This window comes from Carassius auratus, unplaced genomic scaffold, assembly GCF_003368295.1.
Source record: "Carassius auratus strain Wakin unplaced genomic scaffold, ASM336829v1 scaf_tig00215715, whole genome shotgun sequence".
Lineage (NCBI taxonomy): Eukaryota > Metazoa > Chordata > Actinopteri > Cypriniformes > Cyprinidae > Carassius > Carassius auratus.
Genome location: NW_020528209.1, coordinates 62,501 through 85,883, shown reverse-complemented (window position 1 = coordinate 85,883; position 23,383 = coordinate 62,501). Strand labels below are relative to the sequence as shown.

Genomic DNA, 23,383 nt, shown 5'->3' with positions numbered 1-23,383 from the left:
CAGAGTACATTAAGAGTACTTAAGCAGCAATGCAATGGAGGTAGATAAGGACTTGTTCTGGTAGTCTCATTTGAAATTTAGGAGTGAGGTTTAAAATCAGATAAGGATCTTTAATTAAATGTTTTGAAGGCAATGAAAATGAGTTTTATTCTGCAGGCAAAAAACAGATAGCATGTTTTATGCAAGCCACATTGACAGCTGAAGATCTGCAGCAACAACAAATTGGGATAACAGATTCAATCAGTAATATATTCAGTGTGACTACATCTCATGGAGATTATTGCTCCAGGTGGCCACATCATGTGTCGGGGTGCTAAATAAGTTCTAAAAGCTGGTTGGCTAATTTGATGAGGTTGTTACTGGTTTCTGAAAAAGCTACGCTTGGATTAGCATTGCCTCCGAGTGCTCAAAACAGCAGTATCAAAGACAGTAATTTGTGTAAAAAAAGTTAACACATGATGTTTTGACTGCGTCTGATTTTAACAACATTTTAGTGGGTGATTTGCCAATTATAGTCGTTCTTTTTCACTGTGCCCCAGTAAGGCAGTCTTGCATGCATTAAATGCTTTGGTAAATCAAGCCCACAGTAGGTAGGATAAATGGATGAGGAGGAGGCTGATCTGAGATCAGCAGTGAAGCGTGACAGTGCCGAGGTTTCTGCAGCCCTTCTGCAGGGTTATGAAGTGCTGAAAGAGAGCTCATTCCAGACGTAATGTTCCAGCTTCCTGCCTCGCTTCTTCTCCTCATGATTAAGGTCTTAAACCTCTCATCAATCGCCCTGCGCCTGTTCCCTGCCATGGTGGCGGTAAGCGAGAGAGGGAGATTCTGCTTGCCTCACAGCTCTGAATGCTTAACTCTGTTAGCCTGCCAACAGACAGCGCTGTGGCACTTCTATCCACTCTTTTAGCGTCTGACCTTCACTGATTCATCTCTCCTACACCTCGCTTTCTCGCACACACTGACACAACCACACACACCTCACTACTCTGCCTCAGGGGGATTACCGAAAGACTGGCCATCATATTTAAGGGATATCTAAAAGCCCAGGCCAAAAACTCATTTCACTGGTAATTTCCACCATTTTTGCAAGGTGAAGTCATTAGAGTCACGGCAACCCCTGGAGCTACCATACCGTCACCCTGCTGTCACACTCTCTCTTGTCTGATCCCCTTCTCCAAACCAACTGTGGCTCATACACTCGCATCCTTTCATTACAGAAACTACTAATTTGGTTTGTGCCTGTTCTCCAACAGCTTCAGGTGATAAAGATACAGCCACTCTGCAGCAAACACTACCCCACCTCTCTTTGCCATGTTAGAATAATCCACCTTTCACAGGCCATTGAGCATAGATCGGACTCACTGAGTAAACCGCAGAGAAATGTTTGACCCTTTCAACCTTGTTAGTTACAGGTATGTACCCGATGACTCAAGTAATCTTCAGTAATCGCTGCCTCAACTGATTCACAGCAGTGAGACAACCTTTAGTCCTCTTCGGGAAACAGGTAGGAACTAAACACAGATTTATTTGTTACAAACATAAATATGGTGAGAAGCAATATAATAGGATATAAAGCTTGTTTCACAAGATGGACAATGTTGGCCAGTCATAAAATGAATGCCCAGGAAATTTTCTAATGATTAAATGAATATAAAATGGCTAAAAACTGCAACTAATGCCAATAATAGTGTTTTCTTTTTTTAATAAACCAGTATTTTTTTGGAGAAATCTGAGTCGGCAAGTTAGATTTTTTAAGAAAATTGCCCACATTGAGGAAGGGGTTGAGCAAAGACCAAATAAATAATAGCCTGTTCACATCAGCATATTCATATTCTGAAATCATGCTCCAAAATCATTCTCCAAGTCTTGTCTCGCTACAGGAAAGCTGGGAATTGCCATCATTGCCGAAAGTTTCCTTCCAATTAGAACCTAATTCAGCGTGAATACTCACTGTGTACTACAGTTGACATGTAAAATCTGAAATGCTACATCTATTAGTGATCTGTAGAAATTACATTCAGTAAAGAGGATTGGGCTTAAAATCAAGTCTCGAATTGGGGGCTCGTCCGGGATACAGGTGAACCTGTTTCTTTAATAAACTTCAAACCTTTGGGCAAAATGATAAAGTCAGTGAATACAGTATCTGCAACAGGGCCCCATAGACGAAAATATTAAAATGAGAATCATCTTATCACACGCAAGCACATCGCTGGTGGTGTTATTGAAAGACTTTTGCAATTTCCCCCTTGTCGTAGATGTAGAGAGAATTATCTGGCCAATGTGGGAAGCAGAAAGAAACAACACCACAAGATCAACAAATGTTCAAGTCACTTCCTCAGTGCCGGGAACTTTTCCTGATGTGATGGGTGAGATTATGGTTAAGCACAAATGTGTTCTGTCAAATTGTGATGGGCAGGTTGGCTCAAATAGCAATTTAAGACATGGTTCCTGATAGAGACCTGGGAAAAGCAGGAACGTTTCTGACAGTTTTCACTTTGGTTTGGTTGGGATAAAGTTGTGAGTGTCAAAGTGAGCACTCGGATACACATGAAATACATGTGACGCTTTTAATATATTGTAGGGTTAAGCAAAATTCTGGATGGATGTTTGAAATGTCACAGATTTTATGCTCAAGGATAGTTTGCACACATTTTCTGACAAAAGCTGAACTAAAGTTTACTTGTCGAGTAAATCAGCCATGCAATGATTACAGATTTATCATCAGGCAAACACTGAGCCAGCAAAACTGTTCAAGAGAGTGTGAACGAGAGAACACCTTACAATAAAATCCAAATGTCACTTCAGAATAAATGAAGAATGTTCCAAAGAAGCCCTTTAGTCCTAGGAAAGTTCCATTTTGAATACACAATTACGTTATCGCAGATATTGTGTTTACGGTCTTCTATTGTAAAACACTGGGGAGAAAATAATATTTATTACCTGACAGAATCCAAAACATTGTTATGGATTCTCTTCTATTATGTTTTGATAACTCTACTAGTGGCTACAGTATTTACTAGAGGAAAGTAGTAAAAGAAAGAGTTGCCAAACTCGGAAAGGACGGTGTTTCTTATGGAATTTAGCACATAAGTATATATTTTATTATTATTATTATTTAATTTTTTTAAGTTTGCACATGCTAGTTCTTCCAGACAGCCTAACCATCTCACTTTTATTACTCAGACTATGGCAAAGGATGATATAATATGTTTGCAAAGAAGCACAATCACAATTCATATATGCAATGAGGGTTAATAAATGGAATATGAGTATTTTCTGGATAAGATCGCGCTTGGGAAATAAATCTACCTTTTCTATTACATTCATTTCAGAAGCAAATGGTCTCTGGAATACAAGGAGCAAGGTTATGTCTCATGATTTTCCCTTTTGGTTGCATCCAAACCAAACAAAGGGGTAAATGAGAGAAGAAAAAAAAAGTTAATTTAGAAATATCAACTTGCATTCATTCTATGGACATCTGGAAAAACAAGACAAAACAAAACAAAAGAAAACATTAAAATATTATCAAAATATTTATAGAATTCACTCACCATAACAGCACGCCAAGGAATTAAAATCATCTAATAAGGAAATGAAATAAGTTAACATATTGTCACTTGTGACACATACATTTACATTATATACATTCCTTGTTTTGTTTTTGTTTTATTCTAAATAAAATCCTTTGTAATGATTGGTGGATCCTTCAAGTTAATCCGTTCACTAAAAAGCTCCTCAGAATATTGAAAAGCCCTGTTGGATACTTCCAGTAGAGTCAAAGAGAAGATCCGCCAATCAGAGCGCAGTAAGGCTTTTTTCTTTTTCTTTTCTTCTTAAGTCCTTGCCAATCATCTGACATGGCTAAGGTCAGCAGTCATATCCGAAAGGCGATATACCCTTAGCAAGAAACATGGCATAGATCCACACTCAGAGAAAGAAAAATAAATAAAAATATATATATTTATAAAATGAAAAAACATGTAACCACCAGGAGAGTTGTCAAGCAGTCAGAAAAAAAAGAAAGAAAAAAAAATACTATTTTCTCCATACTTTAGGGGGAATTTTTCATTATTCCTTTGTTAGAGTTTGAAAGTAGGCTGTTCTTACCAAAACTAAAAGAAAAGAAGAAATAGAGAAAGGAGACTCCTCTTCTTGCAGAACTGTACATTTTATATGCAGGTAAACAAAATGTAAAAGTGCTTTTTAAAGACTGTTATCCAGTGTATCGAAAGGAGTAGCAGGCACTTAAGTCCATCCCCATGTTGCAGGTGTCCGACAGTGGCGCAGTAAGGTACATGTTGTTCAGGGTAAATCCCAGATCGTTTGTTCCTCCGATGGATAGACATAGACAGACATCCACACATATTCCCAATAAACACTAGCCAAGGATATCCAGGTAGACAGGTGAGGCTTTGCCCAAGGTATAAAGAATTTTCTGGATGTCTTTGATGTTCAACCTCTGCTGTGGTTCCCTCTGCCAGCATCCCAGCATAATGTCGTATACTTCCTTGGGACAAAGCCGTGGCCTCTCCAGCACGCGTCCTTGTGTGATGCATTCGATTACCTGTAAAGACGGGGAGGAAGGAGAATGGAATTACTGGATAAATATTCTATTTCAGGGGTTTTTCCAGGCCAAGGTCTCCTCTTACATACTTTATAAACTTTTGCATTGCATTTAAAGTCTGGCCTATAAGTATTTATATGCTTTGATAAAAAGTTATTTATTAATTATTGTATACAGTAATATGGCTACATGTAAGAGGGACAATAAAGTATTTAGCTGAACTTTAGCTTTGATTAAAGGTAACAATTTATTTTTCTCTTAAAATTATTCTAAGATTTGAACCAAACTAACCATTTTACTGATTTCAAACTATTTAAACATGTAAATACACTACATCAAAAATACTTCAGTATAGGAATGACTAACAATTTTCAGATATTAAAAAATTGCTAGGTAAATACACAAGTAAAAAAGAAATGGTAAGTAACACTGAATTTTGAAGTAGAAAGACTGAAAAAAGAAAAACATTGGTAATCTTTATTTTTATTTAGTTTTATTTACTACTATTAATTTTATCGGGTACTATTTTTACATTGCACTGTTTAAATGTTTGTGGTCAGTAAGATTTTATTTGTTTAGGTTTATTTATTAATTTATTTATTTGTAAAGAAATTAACACTTTTATTCAGCATGTACTGTATACATTTCATTGATCAAAAGTTAAAATAAAGACATGTACTGTATAAGGTTACAACAAATCTATTTCAATAGGCATTCTATTGCGCTTGTTGAAATTTCTATCCAGGAAAGAATCCTTAAAAAATCCACACCATTTCCACAAAAAAAACACAAAAAACCAAACAAAAAACAAACAAACAATAAGCAGCAGTATTAAGCAAATGACTTTTACATTAACAATAATAATAAGAAATGTCTTGAGCATCACATCAGCATATTAGAATGATTTCTGAAGGAAACTTAATGGACTATGGATTATGGGTACCGGAATTCTTCTCTGAGATTCCTGATTTTTCTTTCTTTATTTTCTTTTTTTACCATATTGAAATCACAAGAAAAAGTCATGAAAAGTGCTATCAAAATTCAGAGGTTCCTTTCTAAATTCTTTGTGCACGCTCTGAATATTTTTTTTTCTTGAAATATCTGATGCAGTGTTGCTCCACACTGTTACATGAGTGGTCTCTTGTATTTTATGTTGCAGGCCGATGCTGTGAGAGAACCTGCTAACAGTCTGAAGAACTGATTTTTTTATTATTATTTTATTTGTACAAGATTCATATTTTCTCATTAAACAATGTTCTGTTTCTGTAGAGAAACCATCTACAGCCTGTATGGTATGATACGGGGCCATCTCCATATGAAAATGGGGCCATCTCAGGAAACTTTTGAAGACATTTGCCTCTGTGGATGGCTTCGTATTGACTTTTAGAAGAGACAGATGATTGTTCATGGTCTCCCGGGTTCCCCTCGCTGACTGCAGCTAGTGGCTGTCGGTGTTCTATTGACTGAAAGTTTGATTTAGTTTCTTCCACTGGCAGAAATGACACCATATGTTCTGACGCAATACAGTAGCCACTGTCCCTTTGGCAACAGAATATGAAGCAGTGCATGTGATTGGTATTCAGGCCCTTTCAGTGCATAATACAAAAACACACATCTTTCTTGCATAAATTTCACAGCACCTATAGATTATGGTTTGCTGAGTTGATATCGATGATCTCTGTGTGAAGTAGTGCTCAAACCAGCTGCAACTTGAAGCTTCAAGAGAGGTGCTGTGGCTTTTTTCACTTTTCACAGCTTGGGAAGCTAAAATGGGGAATGAAGTATTTTCGGCAGATCCAGCTGTGTTTGGTCAGCAGAGAAATGCAGAACACACTTTCTCACACAGACTCTCTACTTTATATTTCTGGTGTCTGCTCTTTTCTGATTCTTGTTTATAAATGTGAATAAAATATAATAAAGAAAAATCAACTTTTATCATAGAATAGGACTATGAGCGTTTGCATTTGTCCAATTTACACAGTTATTGCCGTAATTGCCATCTTTCACAACAATGATTCTTATTAGATTAGCATTACTGAATTTATATATTTTTATATATATATATATATATATATATATATATATATATATATAGACACACACACGCACACACACTTACTTATTTAATTTTATTGTAATGAGTGTATACATTGTATATATCAATGTGTGTATGTATATATATATATATATATATATATATATATATATATATATATATATACATTTCACAAAATATATTTTGCATAAAGTAATTTAAGCTTTTTAGGCATATTTATATATAGCCTTCTTTTTCATTATTATTAATTTTTAATATTATGTTTTATCCAGGAAGGAAATAAGTTTTTTAAGATTCACAGATAAACTTGTCTAATTATGACAATCTACAGTCACTCACAATATAATTTTTCAGCATCTTCTGCACAAGGGAATATTTGGTTGCAATATTTTGTTTTGAAGGCATAAATAAATGGCAGAAAGCCCAGTCCAGTAACAACAGCAAACACAACGTTGTAAGACCCTTGTCTGACCATAACAACATTCAGTTCAATAGTGGTAATTATGATGTTTATGTGAAAAGGTAAATCATAATCTTTGCTGTTCAGACACATGAGACACAACAGTTTGGGAGCATGACTGTTTGGAGATCATCCAAACCTTCGTTGTGAAATGTTACATGGTGAACAATAGCCGAGAATTAAGCAGCGATGTTCCTCATTAACGTTTCACAAAAGGGAATGTGTGTGCGATGAATATGCCAACAACATGACATTTCAATGTGTAGTTCCTGTTTATAGAAGGAAGTCATGTTCGAGATGAGCTTGGGTTACGGTCAATACCTGTCAAATGACTCACTATAACAGCCAGTGATTGTTTAATTTAGCTTTGTTTGTCATCCTGCCTAAAGACTTCATTTATTTTGACCCTGCATACATACAATCACCAGAGCTACACTTAAATTAGCAGTGAATATGTCTTAAGCCCCTTTCACACTGCACATCAGACCCGCAATATTCCCGTAACATTGCCTGGTCGCCTTCTGTGTGAAAGCAACCACGTCCCGGAATTGATTACCGAATTGAACCCGGGTCGGGGACCTAGTAACATTGCGGTAATCGATCCGGGAACGAGCGCTGTGTGAACAAAAGCCAGATCTTATTCCGTATCGAAGTGATGACGCGCGTTATCGCGCGACTCTTTTACCGGCTGTTTTGAAGGAAGATCAACATTCGCAACGAAAACATATGTGCAAACTGTAATGAAACAGAGATCAGTTAGTTCCTCACTTTACACGCTGAAGCCGAGATCGTTCGTTTGCTTCAGTTAAAGTATAACGTGCCAAGCGTTGTCGACTCGTACATTACACGTCACGCTCTGATGTCACATGTCGTTACGGGATCTTCAAGGGTTGTGTGTGAAAGCACGCACATATACCGGGTCATCACTGGCAGTGTGAAAGTGCCAAATCTAGCGACCAGGGAACAATTACAGGAACACTTTACCCCAGTATTTGCCGGAATGGCAGTGTGAAAGGGGCTTTATATTGATACATAGTTATCAGGATTGTGGGAGTCACAATCCGGATCCAGTTTTTGTCCAGTACAGACATTCCATCTCCTTTACACTTATCTCACATGGGTCTTTACACCTTGCTTTCACCTATACAGCAGTCATAGAGTAGTGGTGGTTTACTAATAAACCTTGATCAAAGCTAGCCAGAGGGCTAGCAAACAGCTAAAAATAAGATTTATTGATGGATTTTTCTTCATGGAAACTGTAAAATTGAATGTACCTCATTATTTGCCAGCTGAAACCATGGCTGCTTGCCATAGGTGAAGATCTCCCAGAGGATGACGCCGAAGCTCCACACGTCACTCTCAGTTGTGAACTTCCTGTACATGATGCTTTCTGGTGGCATCCAGCGAATGGGCAGCATTGTGTGTCCTCCCACCTGTTGGGTCACCAAATCATAATTATTTAGTGACCTTCACAAACTCCCAGAACTCAATATTACTAAAGACAAGCCTCACTCCATGTAAAAAAAAAGAAAAATAATAAAAAAGAAAAATCATCCTTGTTTTGCAACACCTTGTTTATGAGCAGAGGAAAGCAAGTGTATGCATTATGTTACTCGATCATGGTGGATGGTGACTCATGGGAGAAGAACTGTTGAACAAAGTTTTTATTTCTTTGTCCACAAAAGGTATTATCATAGCTTCATAAAATTATGGTTGAACCACTGATGTCACATGGACTATTTTGTTAATGGTTTTGGTACCTCTCAGTGCCTTGACTGTGGTAGTTCCATTGCTGTCTATGGAGGGTCATCCATAGCTATTATATTTCATCAAAAATATATTAACTTGTGTTCCAAGGATGAGCATAGGTCCAACGGGTTGGGAAATAAGTAATTACAGAATTTTCATTTTGTTCTGTAAACTAAAGTTCTGTATGTATACAAAGTTCTGTAAACAAAGTTCTGTATTGTATATATATATATATATATATATATATATATATATATATATATATACACATTTGATTATAACATTGATTTGATTAAATAATTGTTTACATTAAGAACTGCTAAAAATTTACTGTACTGCAGGTTTCATGTTTATATATATATTTATATATGCAAAAATGGTATGATCGAATCAAATATGCACTCATTTGCATACACTTCCGAAAGATAATAATACTTTTTATATTATTATATCAGTCAAAAGATTTTTTACAAAGAGGATTTTGGATTTGATCACTGCAGCTTTCTGTATAGTTATCGTTTGGTGTGAAGCAGCCTTTAATCCTATTTTCTGCTGGTAAATAGATCTTCCTTATTTATTATGAAAAATAACAAATATGATTTACAAGATTTGTCGAGCGGAAATCTGAGAAACCAGGAAAGACAGGGAAAAGGAAAACAAATATATCCTTTAAAGGTTCTTGACAGCTCCAAATCATCAAAGGCCATAAATAAAGTCTCCCTCCATGCCTTCCCTATATTAAGTAAGATATTAATCGATTAAAACAACGAGAAATTAATCATCTTTGCTCTGGCCCGCCACCGGACTGGACTGGTTTAGAATCTATTTCCCCTTTGTGTCTGCTGGGTCGTGTTAATTACAGCCGTGCCATGACAACTAAGAGTGACGTTTCAATGGCGTCCGCGTGGTTATTGCGGCTTTCAACTCGTAAGTGGCCACTGTGTATTAATTACAAGGCTCATTACTGGTTTACTCACATGGGGGTCATGGTATCGACTGCACTTAGGAATACAAAGCAGCCTGCGGTATACTGTACGTCCCCAGATTGCATTTTTTTTTGCTTTGTAAGATATGTATTGTACTTTTATTCTTTATCAGAAATGAATTTACCTGGATCATAGTAGAGCATTAGCAAAAGAAAAACAACTCTAAATGAGATTATGGTAAAATGTTCATTGGCTCACGTCCCACAATGCTTTGGCAAGAGTATATCCTTGGCAACAGGATGTGTCTCTAAGCGCAGAGCACAGTGACAATTGAAGAATTAGGAAAATACGACTGCTTAGATTTCTGACAATGAAAAATCCGTGTTTATCAAATAAACAACAAAAAATAACTCTCGGGTTGTGTATATGCACGCGTTTAAATGTGCAAACTGTAAATGACTCGGAATAATGAGTGCAAAAATATGAGCGTCACGATTAGCAAACTATAAAGGCTTTGAGACGTACTATAATTAAAGGTCTGGGAGTTTTTTTTTTTTCCTGCAGTAATGTCTTTAATGCAGGGAATGATAAGGCTGTGTATGTTAATCAGCTACGCTTCTGTGATTCTCATTCGCAGCCAGTTCCTCACAGAGGAGGAAGCTGTCTCACAGGCTCCAGTGATGTGTGGCAAATATCCCTCCCCTTGCTGGTTCGCTCTTTCCCTCCCGCCTCTGCCCTTCAGGAGGTGTAAGCAATACGCCAGTTCTGCTGCGGTCAAACAACACTCCTCTTGTTCCGTGAGATGCAGCTCAGGGTACTACTGGGCCGCTTGCTAGCGCTCCACATGCGTGGGCAGGAACTGCTCCCTATGGCCATACTGAGCTGCTCGCCTGGCTAACTCGGCTCACTTTAGTGTTAGCGCATAACATCCCTGCCAGGAAAAGTCAGCCAGGGATGAAGGTAATGAAGGTATGATCATCCGTAATAGACAAAGACAGAGAGGAGAGAGACAGAATAATGTTTGGAGAGTTTGAAACAGTCAAATAAGATGCTAACGTATGTTAGCTGCAATGCTAACAGCCTTTTGCTACTGTGTAAGATCCTTTCCCCCACAGTCAAGTGATAGAAAACAGCTTACTATTCATGAAAACATGCTAACGTCTTTTAAATTACATGTCAGAGAATTAAAAGGGTGAAATTAAACATTCATCTTATTTCAGTTAGCCTTCGATTAGAAAGCTAAGAGCTTAGTTTATTAGCTTTGCATAGCGCTAACTGTTTCAGACTGGTTAACGCTTTTTGATTAGCTAGAATAATATACGTCTAACAATAGCAGGCTACTATTTTCAATCAGGCATTGAAGAGAATAGGACACAGCATACTAGTCAAAAAGGTTGATTTGAAGCAAAAACATTTAAAATACCAACAAAAGGCAAAAAGACTATGTACATAACGACTTTATTGAGAAACAATGACAATCCCATGAAACACCGTCAATGACATAATCTAACTTAAAAATGTACGTACTGATTTAAACCACTGATTTATAGATGTTGATTATAGATATAGAAAGAATATCACGTTATATACGTATATATATATATATATATATATATATATATATATATATATATATATATATATATATATACAAATTTGTAAGAGAGCATAAAGACACTCGATTACATCATTCAAAGGACGGAAGTAGGTGGTCTTCTTTAGGCACGATTTGCTTGCTTTGATTCTTTGACTGGTTGAGTTTTTTTTTTTTTTTGAGGAATCTTAATATATATATCAAGCTCACAGCAGGTCTATTTTTAAAGGTTTATCTTTAAAAGGTTTTCAAATAAGTTACATGGGATTTTCAGAATCCAACTTCAACTGCACTCTTTATTTCTACCATTAGTACCATTCTAAAGTAGTGTGGTATCCTATTGTGAAATTAGCCAAATGCTTTTGTAACATAAAACTGTGCTATATAAGTTTTATTTTCAACCTGAAAGCATAAATCTAGGCTATGCCATGCTGTTTTCAAAGCACAATGCAAAACTGTGATATTCATTCACTGACTCTCTTTAATCAGCAGCAGCGCTAAATCCGAAGGCGCTTATAGCCGGCAACCTGCCAAAATACAAGTTTTTTTTTATATGATTTTGAATATGATGAATATGATGAAAACGCTTTTATTTGTTTATTTATTTTTAGATGGTTTTATCCAAAGCGACTTAAAATTGGGGAAAACATAAAGCGATTCTTCTTAAAGAGGCAAACAAAGAAAGTAGTAGTAAATGTTAGCATTTTATTTTTAAGTTTACTATAAATGTATTTGCATTTAATACTAGGACTGCCTTTTATTTTTAATAATATTATCACACACTGTTATTTAGTTTATTTACTATTATATACAAAAACAACTAAATAAATAAAGTGCAATAATACTGTAATACTACCGAAAAAAGTTATAATCCTAACCTTTAACTGCATACTGAAGTCCCAGATAACCAGACAATGAAAATATAAATATAAATAAATAAATATAAAAATTATTTGTGTTTGGGATGCTGTGAGCACAGAGACTGTAGTGTACACCGTAAGTTTGAAAGCGTTTAGCTTAAAAGATTAATATGAATAAACAGTGGTCATAAGCAGCTGCTGAGGTCGTTTTCTCAAGTGAAGCAAGTTGAGGCTTGGACCCGGAAACAGCGCTTCTTATGTCATCACTTAACAAACGAATACACTATCTTTGTTATGAAAAACTATCCTTGTACTTACTACATGTGCAGTACACACTTTATACAGCCTAGATTGTCTTTTAAAAATGTGAAAATTATTTAGAGTTAAACAGTAGTATGCTTCATTACGTGTCACATTACGTTAAATGTGAGTGGCATACAGTTATAAAATTGGAAATGAACACTGTTATTTTCCATTTTTAATTTAATTTAATTTAGATTACGGATTTAATTCTAGTTCGTTCATTATACAGGCCGAGTGAGTGCACTGCACAGTGTACTCTGTTGTATACTACAGTGTATCCATACAGAAAAGTGCACTGAATAGGCAACCATGGCAGTAATAGTAACAGCAGGATGTGACGATGCTAATCTGAATGCTGACATATTCATTGTTTTTGTTTAGTGAATATGTTTGTGCTCGAGAGTTTGGGAAATTGAAATCGATTGCAATGATTGAACTTCTATTCATCTGAATAGCCTCTCCCGGACTGCTTCCCGCCATCTTTTCCGAGGTGGAAAGACGAGACTGCAGATGCATGTAAATCAGTCTGCGGGGCTTCGTTGAGATCGGAATGAGAACTGGCAGGGTGGTGACAAAAATGCCAACGCAATCTGAAAGGGCACCGATGAAAGACAACACAATTAGAGACTGGAGGGGGGAAGAATTGGAAATGAGGAGGATTGGAATCACATAGTGGTAATTAATGCATATTAAAATCAATAGCATGTTTGTTTCAATGAACAGCTGATGAGAGATGATGTCATTAAACGAGTGCTCATCAAAGTGAAAGAGTGTCGAGGAAATAGATATGTGATTGGAATTTTGACCACCTTTCCATCTCACTAGATGTTTTATAAGATGCATTAACAGATACATAAGTATATATATATATATATATATATATATATATATATATATATATATATATATATATATATATATATATATATATATATACATCTATATATTACTTATTTCAAATAATGGAGTATTCAAGTCCTTCAACCTCATAGGAGAACCTGCAAGCCCTAGACATTTGAATGGATTTGAAGCAAGGTAGCTTGACTTTGTTCTGCCAGGTATTGCTGGCAGGGAATTTAGGTGTCTGGTTCCTACATCATGGCCTTCAGCGCAAATTTACTCTGACAAAGAAAACCTGAGTGACTCCAAAAAGTCTGTAGCTTCTTCACCTTCTGCAAGTGAGATTATATGCCACAATCATTACATGGATGAGGAAGCCAGGCTAAATACTGACTCTAGGCGTTCATTCCCAGGAGACCACATTTAGAGGTTCTTTCTAGTGTATGAACGCGTCAGAATGTCAGCAGTGTCAGAGAAGATGTGCTATTGGATGCCACTTTGGTTTATATCTGTTTGGAGATGTATGTGCCTATTGCAATTGGAAGCTACTAAGAGAGACCTGCAGATCAGGTTTGCGTTCATGTAAAAAGTGATGTTATTCAAATCCGAATAGCTATAAAAGCTCAGATTCCAACACCTAGTGAGCTGTCATTAGTCATTATTCATTTAGCTGACACTTTTATCCAAAGCAACTTACAATTTCTATATATGTCAGAGGTTGCATGCCTCTGGAGCAACTAGGGGTTAGGTGTCTTGCTCAGGGACACATTGGTGTCTCACAGTGGATTCGAACCCGGGTCTCTTACAACAAAGGCATGTACATAGGCAGTACATGTACATATGCAGCTAAATAATAGCAAAGTGACTCTACCTAGGCGGCAAAACTGACACATAAGCATTCTGCATGGCCGTTTGACTGAAAGGAATCCAATACAGCTTTATGGTAATGCTAGAAAATAATAAGAATGAAAATATAGCAATAATAATCCTAAAAACAATCCTTATATATTGTATTGTATATTATGTATATTTTGGGTTTGGGTCACTTCCTGTTTGTTGAGAATTTTAAATGTAATGGTGTCTCTTTTGTGCTGCAGAGTGCAATCTGCCATTTCACAGTGCCATTAACAGAAAGTAAGCCACAGAATATATTAAGTGAGATGAGATGCAATGGTCTATTTGACATTTACTGTTAATGTAACATATTTCCTCCATTGCAATTAGGACTGATGCTCTGGGCACAGCAACTGAAGGTGTCTACTGAAGGTTCTGCATTTACAAATATTCTATTTTCTGATTCATAAGTCTGTAAACAGATTCTGCTTTTTGCTCATACTTTTTTAGTTTTTTTTTTCTCTTCCTCTAAAGTGTTCAAAATATTTTCTTGTTTCCAGTCAGTTTCACAATGTCCAAGATTAGATATCTATTTTTTGTCTCTCATATGCTTGTCATCACAATGTAATAATAATAAATAAATAAAAACACACACACACTATATATATATATATATATATATATATATATATATATATATATATATATATATATATATATATATATATATATATATATATATATATAAAATATAAAAATATTGTATGCAAATCATTTTAATTTAATTCATTCAATTTAATGGTTAATAAAAACACATTTTGATTTTTTCAAGTGGCTTGTTTCTAATTATGTATATTGTATGGCATTAGTCTACCCAGTTCAAAAGTCCAGCACGAGCCACCGATAACCGATAATCTGAATATATGATAATTGAGCCTTTTGCTTTATGTTTGGCTCCTGAGCTATTCCTTAAACTTCTGACAGTGTGAAAATTTCTCATTTAATCTCAGTGCCCTAAAAATGGGAGTCACATTCAAAGCAGCGAGATGAACAATCATGTTCAAATCATCTTAATCTAGTCGGGTGAAAGGGGAGCTCTGTATATTCAGTGTCACCTCATTCATCCTCTTGTTGAGGGCTAAGTGAAGACATACATTTTAATTCATTTAGGGCCCTCAGCTTGCAAATTGAGCCCTTTGTCATCTAGGCCAAATCTACAGAGAGGCCTCAGTCTGTCAAGAAAAGACAAGATTCAGATTGAGGATCTTCTGTAGAAGCACACACGGATCTGAAGCATATAATTGAGCCAACCAGCTTGAATGAATCAGAACTGTAGATAAAAGTCTGAATTCACACTCAAACTTTTAGGGAATACTTCATAAAAAAAAAAAAAAAAAAAAAAAAATAATCTTATAATCATTCAATTTAAATTTTATATGGTTGTGAATCCTCATCATCAAAAATTTTTTGCAAAACAAGAATATGATCATTTGTGTTTTTTAACATCACCAATGTACATTTAAAATGCCTAATAAATGGTCAACAAAGCTAAAAAATGTTTAATATACTGTCTTTGTATTTATGTTTTAAACCTTGTTCTTAATTAACACTTGGTATGACTAAGCTAATGATTGTAAATAAACAATTTAATTAACGTCTTTCAAAGCACTAAAAGCAGCTGGATACAGTATATCAGTATAACTTTTCAAAAGTCATTAAAAATGAGTAATTATGCGTGCAATTAAGGATCTAGCATAGGCCACCAATTGACAAAGGGTTCATTTGTGTTTTGTGGACATCTGATGAGTAATCAATGAGATAAATACAGGTTCAGACTGCCTCCGTGTCACACGATCCTTCAGAAATCATGCTGATTTGATGCTCAATAATAAATATAAATAAATATGATATTTCATAATTTTAATGAATACAAATATTAATTTATTACCCCAAACTATAGAACAGAACTGTAACATGGTTTCCAAAAACATATTTAGCAAAAACTTTCCTTTTAATATTGATAATATTTATATATGTAATATGATTCTGAAGGATCATGTGACACTAAAGAATGGAGTAATGGTTGCTGGAAAATGTTGCTTTGCTATCACAGTAATAAATGACATTTTAAAATACAATACATTTGAAAAAATATTTCACAATATTACAGTTTTTATCATATTTTTGATCAAGTAAATGTAGTCTTTGTGAGACACATAGGGGACTTCTTTCAAAAAAGCATTATACATTCCTACTAACTTAAGTTTTGACTAGTAGTGTACTTCACTCAAGCATTTATAAAAGCCAGAGCACTCTTACCCGGTAGTAGTCAGTGCTGTAGATGTCTCTTGACATTCCAAAGTCTCCGATTTTCACCAGCAGCCCGTTGCCCACCAGACAGTTGCGTGTGGCCAGGTCACGATGCACAAAGTGCTGAGATGCCAGGTAGACCATCCCTAATGCGATCTGACTGGCTATGTGCAGCATCTGAGACATACCCAGTTCCCCATTGGTCTGCAGCGGCTGTCCATCAACCAGGATCATTGCATCTGGACCGTGAGCTCTGCAAGTATAAAATAAGGATAACAATTCTGTCACTTAAAAAAAAAAGTAATTTTGCAGTGCATTATATAAGAATTAAACCAAACTAAAAGCTTTTATAAATACATATTAAAAAACAAAACAAATCAATATGAAATTAGAATGAGCCAATGCCGCCATAATATGTCAGTGGAACATACATTAATGTTACCATTAGATTACATTCTTCTTCAATGGAAATATGTGCTGTATTATTCAGTATGCCTGCCAGGTTCTCTGCCCTTTCACAAATGTTTCGCCTTATAGTGTCATTAAGTATGAAGTAGTTTTGACAAAAACTGTTATCCCCATAATCCTGCTAGCTCGAAAGAAAATGCAATTTCTGCTTTTTCGACAGGACTCTGTCAGAAACCATGTACACCTTTGTTTCACTTCCTTTTGCTTGTACAATACCTCTGAGGAAGGTTGTAACCTTTCAGTCACAGTCAGATGGGCCCTGCTGACATCACAACGCTGAATTTTACATCACAACCACAAGAAAATGACAAGCATGTAAAATGGTTTATGCAACATTCTAATGCAGAGCTTCCCAACCATTTTAGTTAAAAAAAAAAAAACAAGAACCTTAAATTGAACTATAAAGACACTGAAATTGATACCGGCAATATATACTGTTCTGCTCATAAGTTTACACACGTCTTGCAGAATATACAAAATGAATAATTTTAACAAAATGAGAAGGAAAATTGCAGGGGTAGGCCTATATAAACTTAAGAGTAGACCCAAAGGATCAACTACCCATATACTGTGTTACATACTTGTGTTCCCATTCAGAACATTTATTCAAAATTGTATATATTATAAAATTAATTGGGCTCTCTGTTTATAATCATAACCCACCACAATTCCATCACAAACCTCAGGCTGAGGAATGCTGGTCTTGTAAAATTATGAAATTCCCAAAGCATCACATCGGAATTCAGCGGTTCTATAATTATGTTACACAAGGGACCCTATTTTAATGATCTAAGGGCATGGTCAAAAGCGCACTGCGAAGGTGCATTCAGGGCATGTCCGAATCTAATTTTGCTAGTTTAATGACAGGAAAACATTCCGCACACCCTGGCGCATGGTCTAAATGGGTCGTCCCAATCCTCTTAATGAGAAATGAATGTTTTTTGGTCATAATGTGCAATAAACCAATCAAAGTCTTATCTCTCATCCCCTTTAAAACCCAGTTGTGCTCGGGCCATGATGGATTCACTATTTACATGGCGGAATATAATTTTTAATTTTTAAAAATGTTTGGGTGGTGCTGCGTATCCCTGTGTGTGTAATAAGCAAAATGTACGTGTGTTGTACACCCACCTATTGGCGCATGTTACTAACACGCTCTTTAAATAACATAGAAAAAATATTGTGCCAGACTTTAGACCAGGTTTGAGTTGGTCTATGGCGTAGTCTATTTTCAGTTCCTTAAAATAGCAATGCGTCAACAATGCCCCTGAACACACATTTGCTATTTAAACAACGCAGAGCAGGACGGTAAAATGAGAACGCGTCGGGCTGAAACTAGCAAAAGCAATTATGCTGCGCCTTGTGCCAGGTGTATAATAGGGCCCTTGCTCTGTGACCTCAATCAATAACAACTGATTACATTTTTTATTTTTGATCATTACACAAGCAATGCACAAAGATTACTGCATCATAACAGCCACAAACCTGAGGAACTTGTTGAGGTCTCCGTGTTTCATGTACTCAAAGACCATGATAAGCGGGTCTCCGTCTACACAGACGCCATAGAACTTCACTATGTGCTCGTGCTGAAGGTTGGTCAGCAGCTCGGCCTCCCGCTGGAAGTCTTTCCTCGCCGCAAGGGTGGGATCCTTCAGGGTCTGTGTAGATGTACATAAGATGGTCATAAGACGTCATTAGAATACAACAGATGGTCAGTTTATCATCTGATAATCACAATAATAGCCAGATACTAAAGCATTTTGGGTGAAACCAAATTTATTTTGGGGGAAAGTTCAATTAAAATCCACATTTCAAAAACAAATCATTAAAATGATTGGATATATTGTGTATGTCCATGAATTAAATGTGAATTGCTATTATTTTTTTATACTCTTGGTACAAGTAAATTAATTAAGGGAGCTTAAATGAGTCAGTTGGTAATAAATAATTCAAGTGAACAATTAATCAGGTTAATGAGACTAACCGCTCCAACTTATCTGGATCTAAGCGGTTCCGTCTCTAATGGTTTATGAATCCTAAACATACAATATGCCACAAACCAATGGAGCATGCAGAGTTATTTTTGACAAAAATATTTAAATGCATAATCAAAATGTAGATGAGTTGACACAAATATTATTATTGCACAGTGCTTTAAATTCTATCAGGGAAATATCCACAACAAAATGTAAATATCCAGATCCGTTGACATAGCTTTTAATGCATAATCAAAACGTAGATGAATTGACACAAATACTGCACAGATATTGTAGATCCAAAGTGCTTTTTCATGTAATATTGCTTTTTTTTTTTTTAATAACAATTCATATATTTTTCAAAGTTTTCAAAGCACATATTCATGGACTTAACCTCAGGGTGCCAAGGAAGATGCACAAATGACTAGCATGGCATCTCTGATTTGTTTGTGCCTGTCTTTGTCTTTTCTGAAAGATTAAAGAGTTGCCTGTACACATCCGTCTTTTAGTCATCTTATATCCCGTCATTCACGGAAAAAAACAACAACACCCCTCTGCAGCCTTGGCCATGATATGTCAATTGGTTTCCCAGTCCCTCTAGCAGCCAGACTTGCATCGCAGTGTGTTTGTGAGGAATCGCTCCTTCAATTATGTTATAATTGCATTTCGCCCTCAGAGCTCACAGTTTAATTTTAATTAGAGCTACTGTGGGTTAATCCATATCAGGAATTGCAAAGAGGCTCATGCTCTGGAGATGGATGAGAGAACCAATTCGCAGATGGCAAGGTATCTCTCCCTATCCATAATGCTTTATTACCCCTGTGTTGTGGAATTGGCCACCTGCACAGGTTAAAGAGAGAAGAGAGGACGAATGCTGCACCACCTGGGGGGCTGTCACTTGTAATAAGGGTCTGGAGGTCTTGGGCGTCAGGTGGAGATGGGGGAGAGCAAGGGTACAAGAGAGAGGATGGCAGCTCTTTGGCCAAAATACAAGGAAAAACTTGACCTCTTTGAATTCGAGTTGGATGGCTTTCAAACAACAGCTGCTGTGATAGAGCTCCATGAAGCAGACAAAGCCAAGCAGCTTCCCAAAGGAACATTTTATTGCTCAGAGGTTGCTCTTTCCAAGCTGAGGAGACACATTTAGGTTTAATTTAGGTGTCAACTATGCCTCAGACCAGATGTTTCTCCTAGGGTTTCTTAGGTGAAATAAAAATAGATGAATCTACACCATTGTTTAAAGACAGTGTAAGTATAGAGCTACAAAATTAAATGGCTTGCAGCTCAAACTTATTTCTTAGGTTCCTCGAAGAACAGAATTTTATTTATTGAGATCTCTGATGTCTAATATTTAATATATTAAAACGTCCCCAATCGAAAGGCAAAGACATCTTTAGGAAATTATTTTAAGATTTTTGTTGCCATGTAAAGAACTTTATTTCATATATTCACAACAAAATACTATATGTTTGAATTCATACTTCAAGTCAGCATCTGTGAAACGTTGACATTTCTAAACTGACAGACAAACTGACACACTTTAACAGAGTCTTCAATAGAGCACCTCGGTTCACTGGACGCTGAGTTCCTTGACCTTGGTGAATAGTCCCATGTGGTAAACCATGTTAAAGCATTATCCAGGAACCGTCTGCCCACAATGGTGACTCATTCTTCTCTGTCTATGTCATAAAGACTAAACCACAGAATTGCAATATCTTAATACACTCCAAAACCTTATATCAATGCCAAATATTAAATGCTACAGTAGCTGATCTCTCCTCGGAGCACAGCAGAGCTCTTTCCCTCATTGATCTTAGTCAACAGATCCTCCACCACCAAGACGTCTGGCGATCATTCCCCGTAAGAAAGCCCTCTTTGGTGGGCACAGGGGGATCAACTTTATTTGTCATTCGAAGGGGGCTCGACCTTTGGAATGAGTCCCGTGTAACTGGAGAGCACCACAGCCCTGCTGGAATGGAGGGATCATCTCTTACCTTGACAGCCACCAGCATCTTGTCCTTAGTGGGGCTAAGGTTGTAGCACTCTGCCAGGAATACCTTCCCAAAGGCCCCTTCGCCCAGTTCCCTCTTGAGCACGATGTCTCTGCGCTTAATGTGCTGTACATCTGGAGGGGGAGAGAGAGAGATAGAGAGAGAGAGAGATTAAGTGGATTGTGCAACAGTCTTCCCGCTGCCAGTGCTGCAAAACAGAGATTGAGAAACGTGCATTTCATGAGTCGGATTGCTGTCACTCAGGCTGATCAGGTAAGTTGAAGGAACATGGCACAAAAAACTGTGCAATGAAAAATGTGCATGAAATCAAAAATTTAAATAAACTAGAAGAAATTTAGAGGCAATATGATTTTTTAACCTATTTACAGTACTTAATTTGCATGACATATCAATAATAATAATAATAATAATAGCTATTATTATAATTATAATTATTATTATTATTTTAAAAATAATAAAACATTTTTAACAATTCACACAAAAATGTGTTAGTCATAAATAATAATACCCCCCCAAATAATTAAATTTGTAAAAGAAAGTTTGTAAAAGAAAACAAATATAATAATAATAAAAACATATTTTGTTATTATTTAGCAAAAATGCATTAATGTTAGAAATGTTAATAAATATTATGTATTTATTTAATATTTAATATTATATAATTAATATGTCAGTCAAGTAAAAAAGTCAAAAATGTTGTTGTTATTATTATTAATTCACTTTATTATATAAAAAAAGAATGTTAGTGAATATTTGTATTTATTTACATTCCTATTCCAATCAACTACAACCTATATTAAGTCTTAAAAGTCTCACATCAAAATGTTTTGTAAATGAGTTTATAAAAAGTAATTCAAGGTAATATCACTTTGCAAAAACACACCCCTTTGATGTAATTTGTTGATCAACATTCATGTTATCATAACTTTTATTCTAGATAGCTGCTTTGATCTGTGAATGCAGTTAATTTAACCTGACTGCTCAAACATATGCCTCACACACACACGCATAGTTTTACATCCAAATCTTCATGTGAGTGCCAGTCGGGAGCTGCAGAATGGAACGATCCAAACACAAGAGATCAGGTGGATTTGCCTCTGATACAGAGATGAATGGAACCATGCTTGGTCCACTGGGCAAGGTAATCGAGCAGCAACTAGTCTGCTGCCGGTTCAAGTCCCTGCTGAGCTTTACTGCGGCTCTGCCCTTGAGTGAGGAATGTAACCTCAAACAACCTAATAAATACTGCCACGACATTACTGACGGCAGGTGATAATCTAGAGATGATCATCTCCTGTCTGACTTTGATGTGCAGATAATCGCTGGATGTTATGAAGAAATTTGATCTATAGAAAAACATATAGTGGGTCACCACGGAAAAAAACTAAAATCAACAAAGAAAAGCTCTTCAACAGGAGGGTTGTTATGTTTTGTCTATAGTATGTTTGAGGTAAAGTGTTACATGCTGAACTCGTACAGGGTGATAGCTGGTATTACTATGCAAACTATATCAGGAAGACAAAATTTTATAAAACAAAAACATCCATTTTAAATGTGTTAAGTAAATAGATACAGTTGAAAGCTTCTATTCAGCAAGAAACAGACACTTGGAAAACTGGCAATAACACAAAAGTATTCATCATTCATGAAACACAAGCACGACAAAATGTTAACAAATACATTCAAGAATTGAATGTCAAATGAATGTAGTTATTTTAATTCATACAGAAACATTTTCATGAATGTTTTTTCCAAATAATTCAAAATAAACACACACACACACACACACACACACACTAACATATATATATGTGTGTGTGTGTGTGTGTGTGTGTGTGTGTGTGTGTGTGTGTGTGTGTGTGTGTGTGTGTGTATATATATATATATATATATATATATATATATATATATATATATATATATATATATATATATATATATATATATGTTATACAGTATTTATTCAATTATATATTTGTATGTTTTATTTTTACAAATGTATATTTTCCATTCAAGTAAAATACTCACATTTAGGATATATAAATATCATATATATATAAAACAATCTTAACTGCTCCTATAATAGTTTTTATTGTATTTTCCAATCTAAAAAAAATACAATAAAAAATAAGATAAATGTATTTTAAATGCTATGTCACTTTGCTCTCACATCATTATTAATAAATAAAATGCATGCACTTAATTATTATTATCAAAGCACAACTTACAGTGATGTAAGGCGGCCTGAGCAGGACTTTAATCTCTGTACCTTCAAACTGCTTCCATTCCCAGCTCTCAGTCTGCTGCGAGGCAGCGAGCTCCATATGGCCGACCACGACAGCATCTGCTATTTACTCCAAACAGGAGTTTTGGATAAGCCACCGTCCAACATCAACACTTGCTGCCCAAAGTTACGAGTCATTCTACTATT

The 23,383-nt window shown here is 35.9% G+C and overlaps 1 protein-coding gene across 1 annotated transcript in view; it reads right to left on the bottom strand.

Moving 5' to 3' along the window:
• Window positions 1-3,555: 3,555 nt before the first annotated feature.
• Window positions 3,556-23,383, bottom strand: part of LOC113095406 (NT-3 growth factor receptor-like) — a gene marked incomplete at its 5' end in the record, with an annotated part of 81,673 nt that continues 61,845 nt past the window's right edge. The window contains 5 exons of the mRNA XM_026260922.1: window positions 3,556-4,564; window positions 8,355-8,513; window positions 16,506-16,749; window positions 18,450-18,622; window positions 20,935-21,065. Of these exons, the coding sequence (XP_026116707.1) occupies window positions 4,379-4,564; window positions 8,355-8,513; window positions 16,506-16,749; window positions 18,450-18,622; window positions 20,935-21,065 (893 nt within the window). The remainder of the gene's footprint in view (window positions 4,565-8,354; window positions 8,514-16,505; window positions 16,750-18,449; window positions 18,623-20,934; window positions 21,066-23,383) is intronic.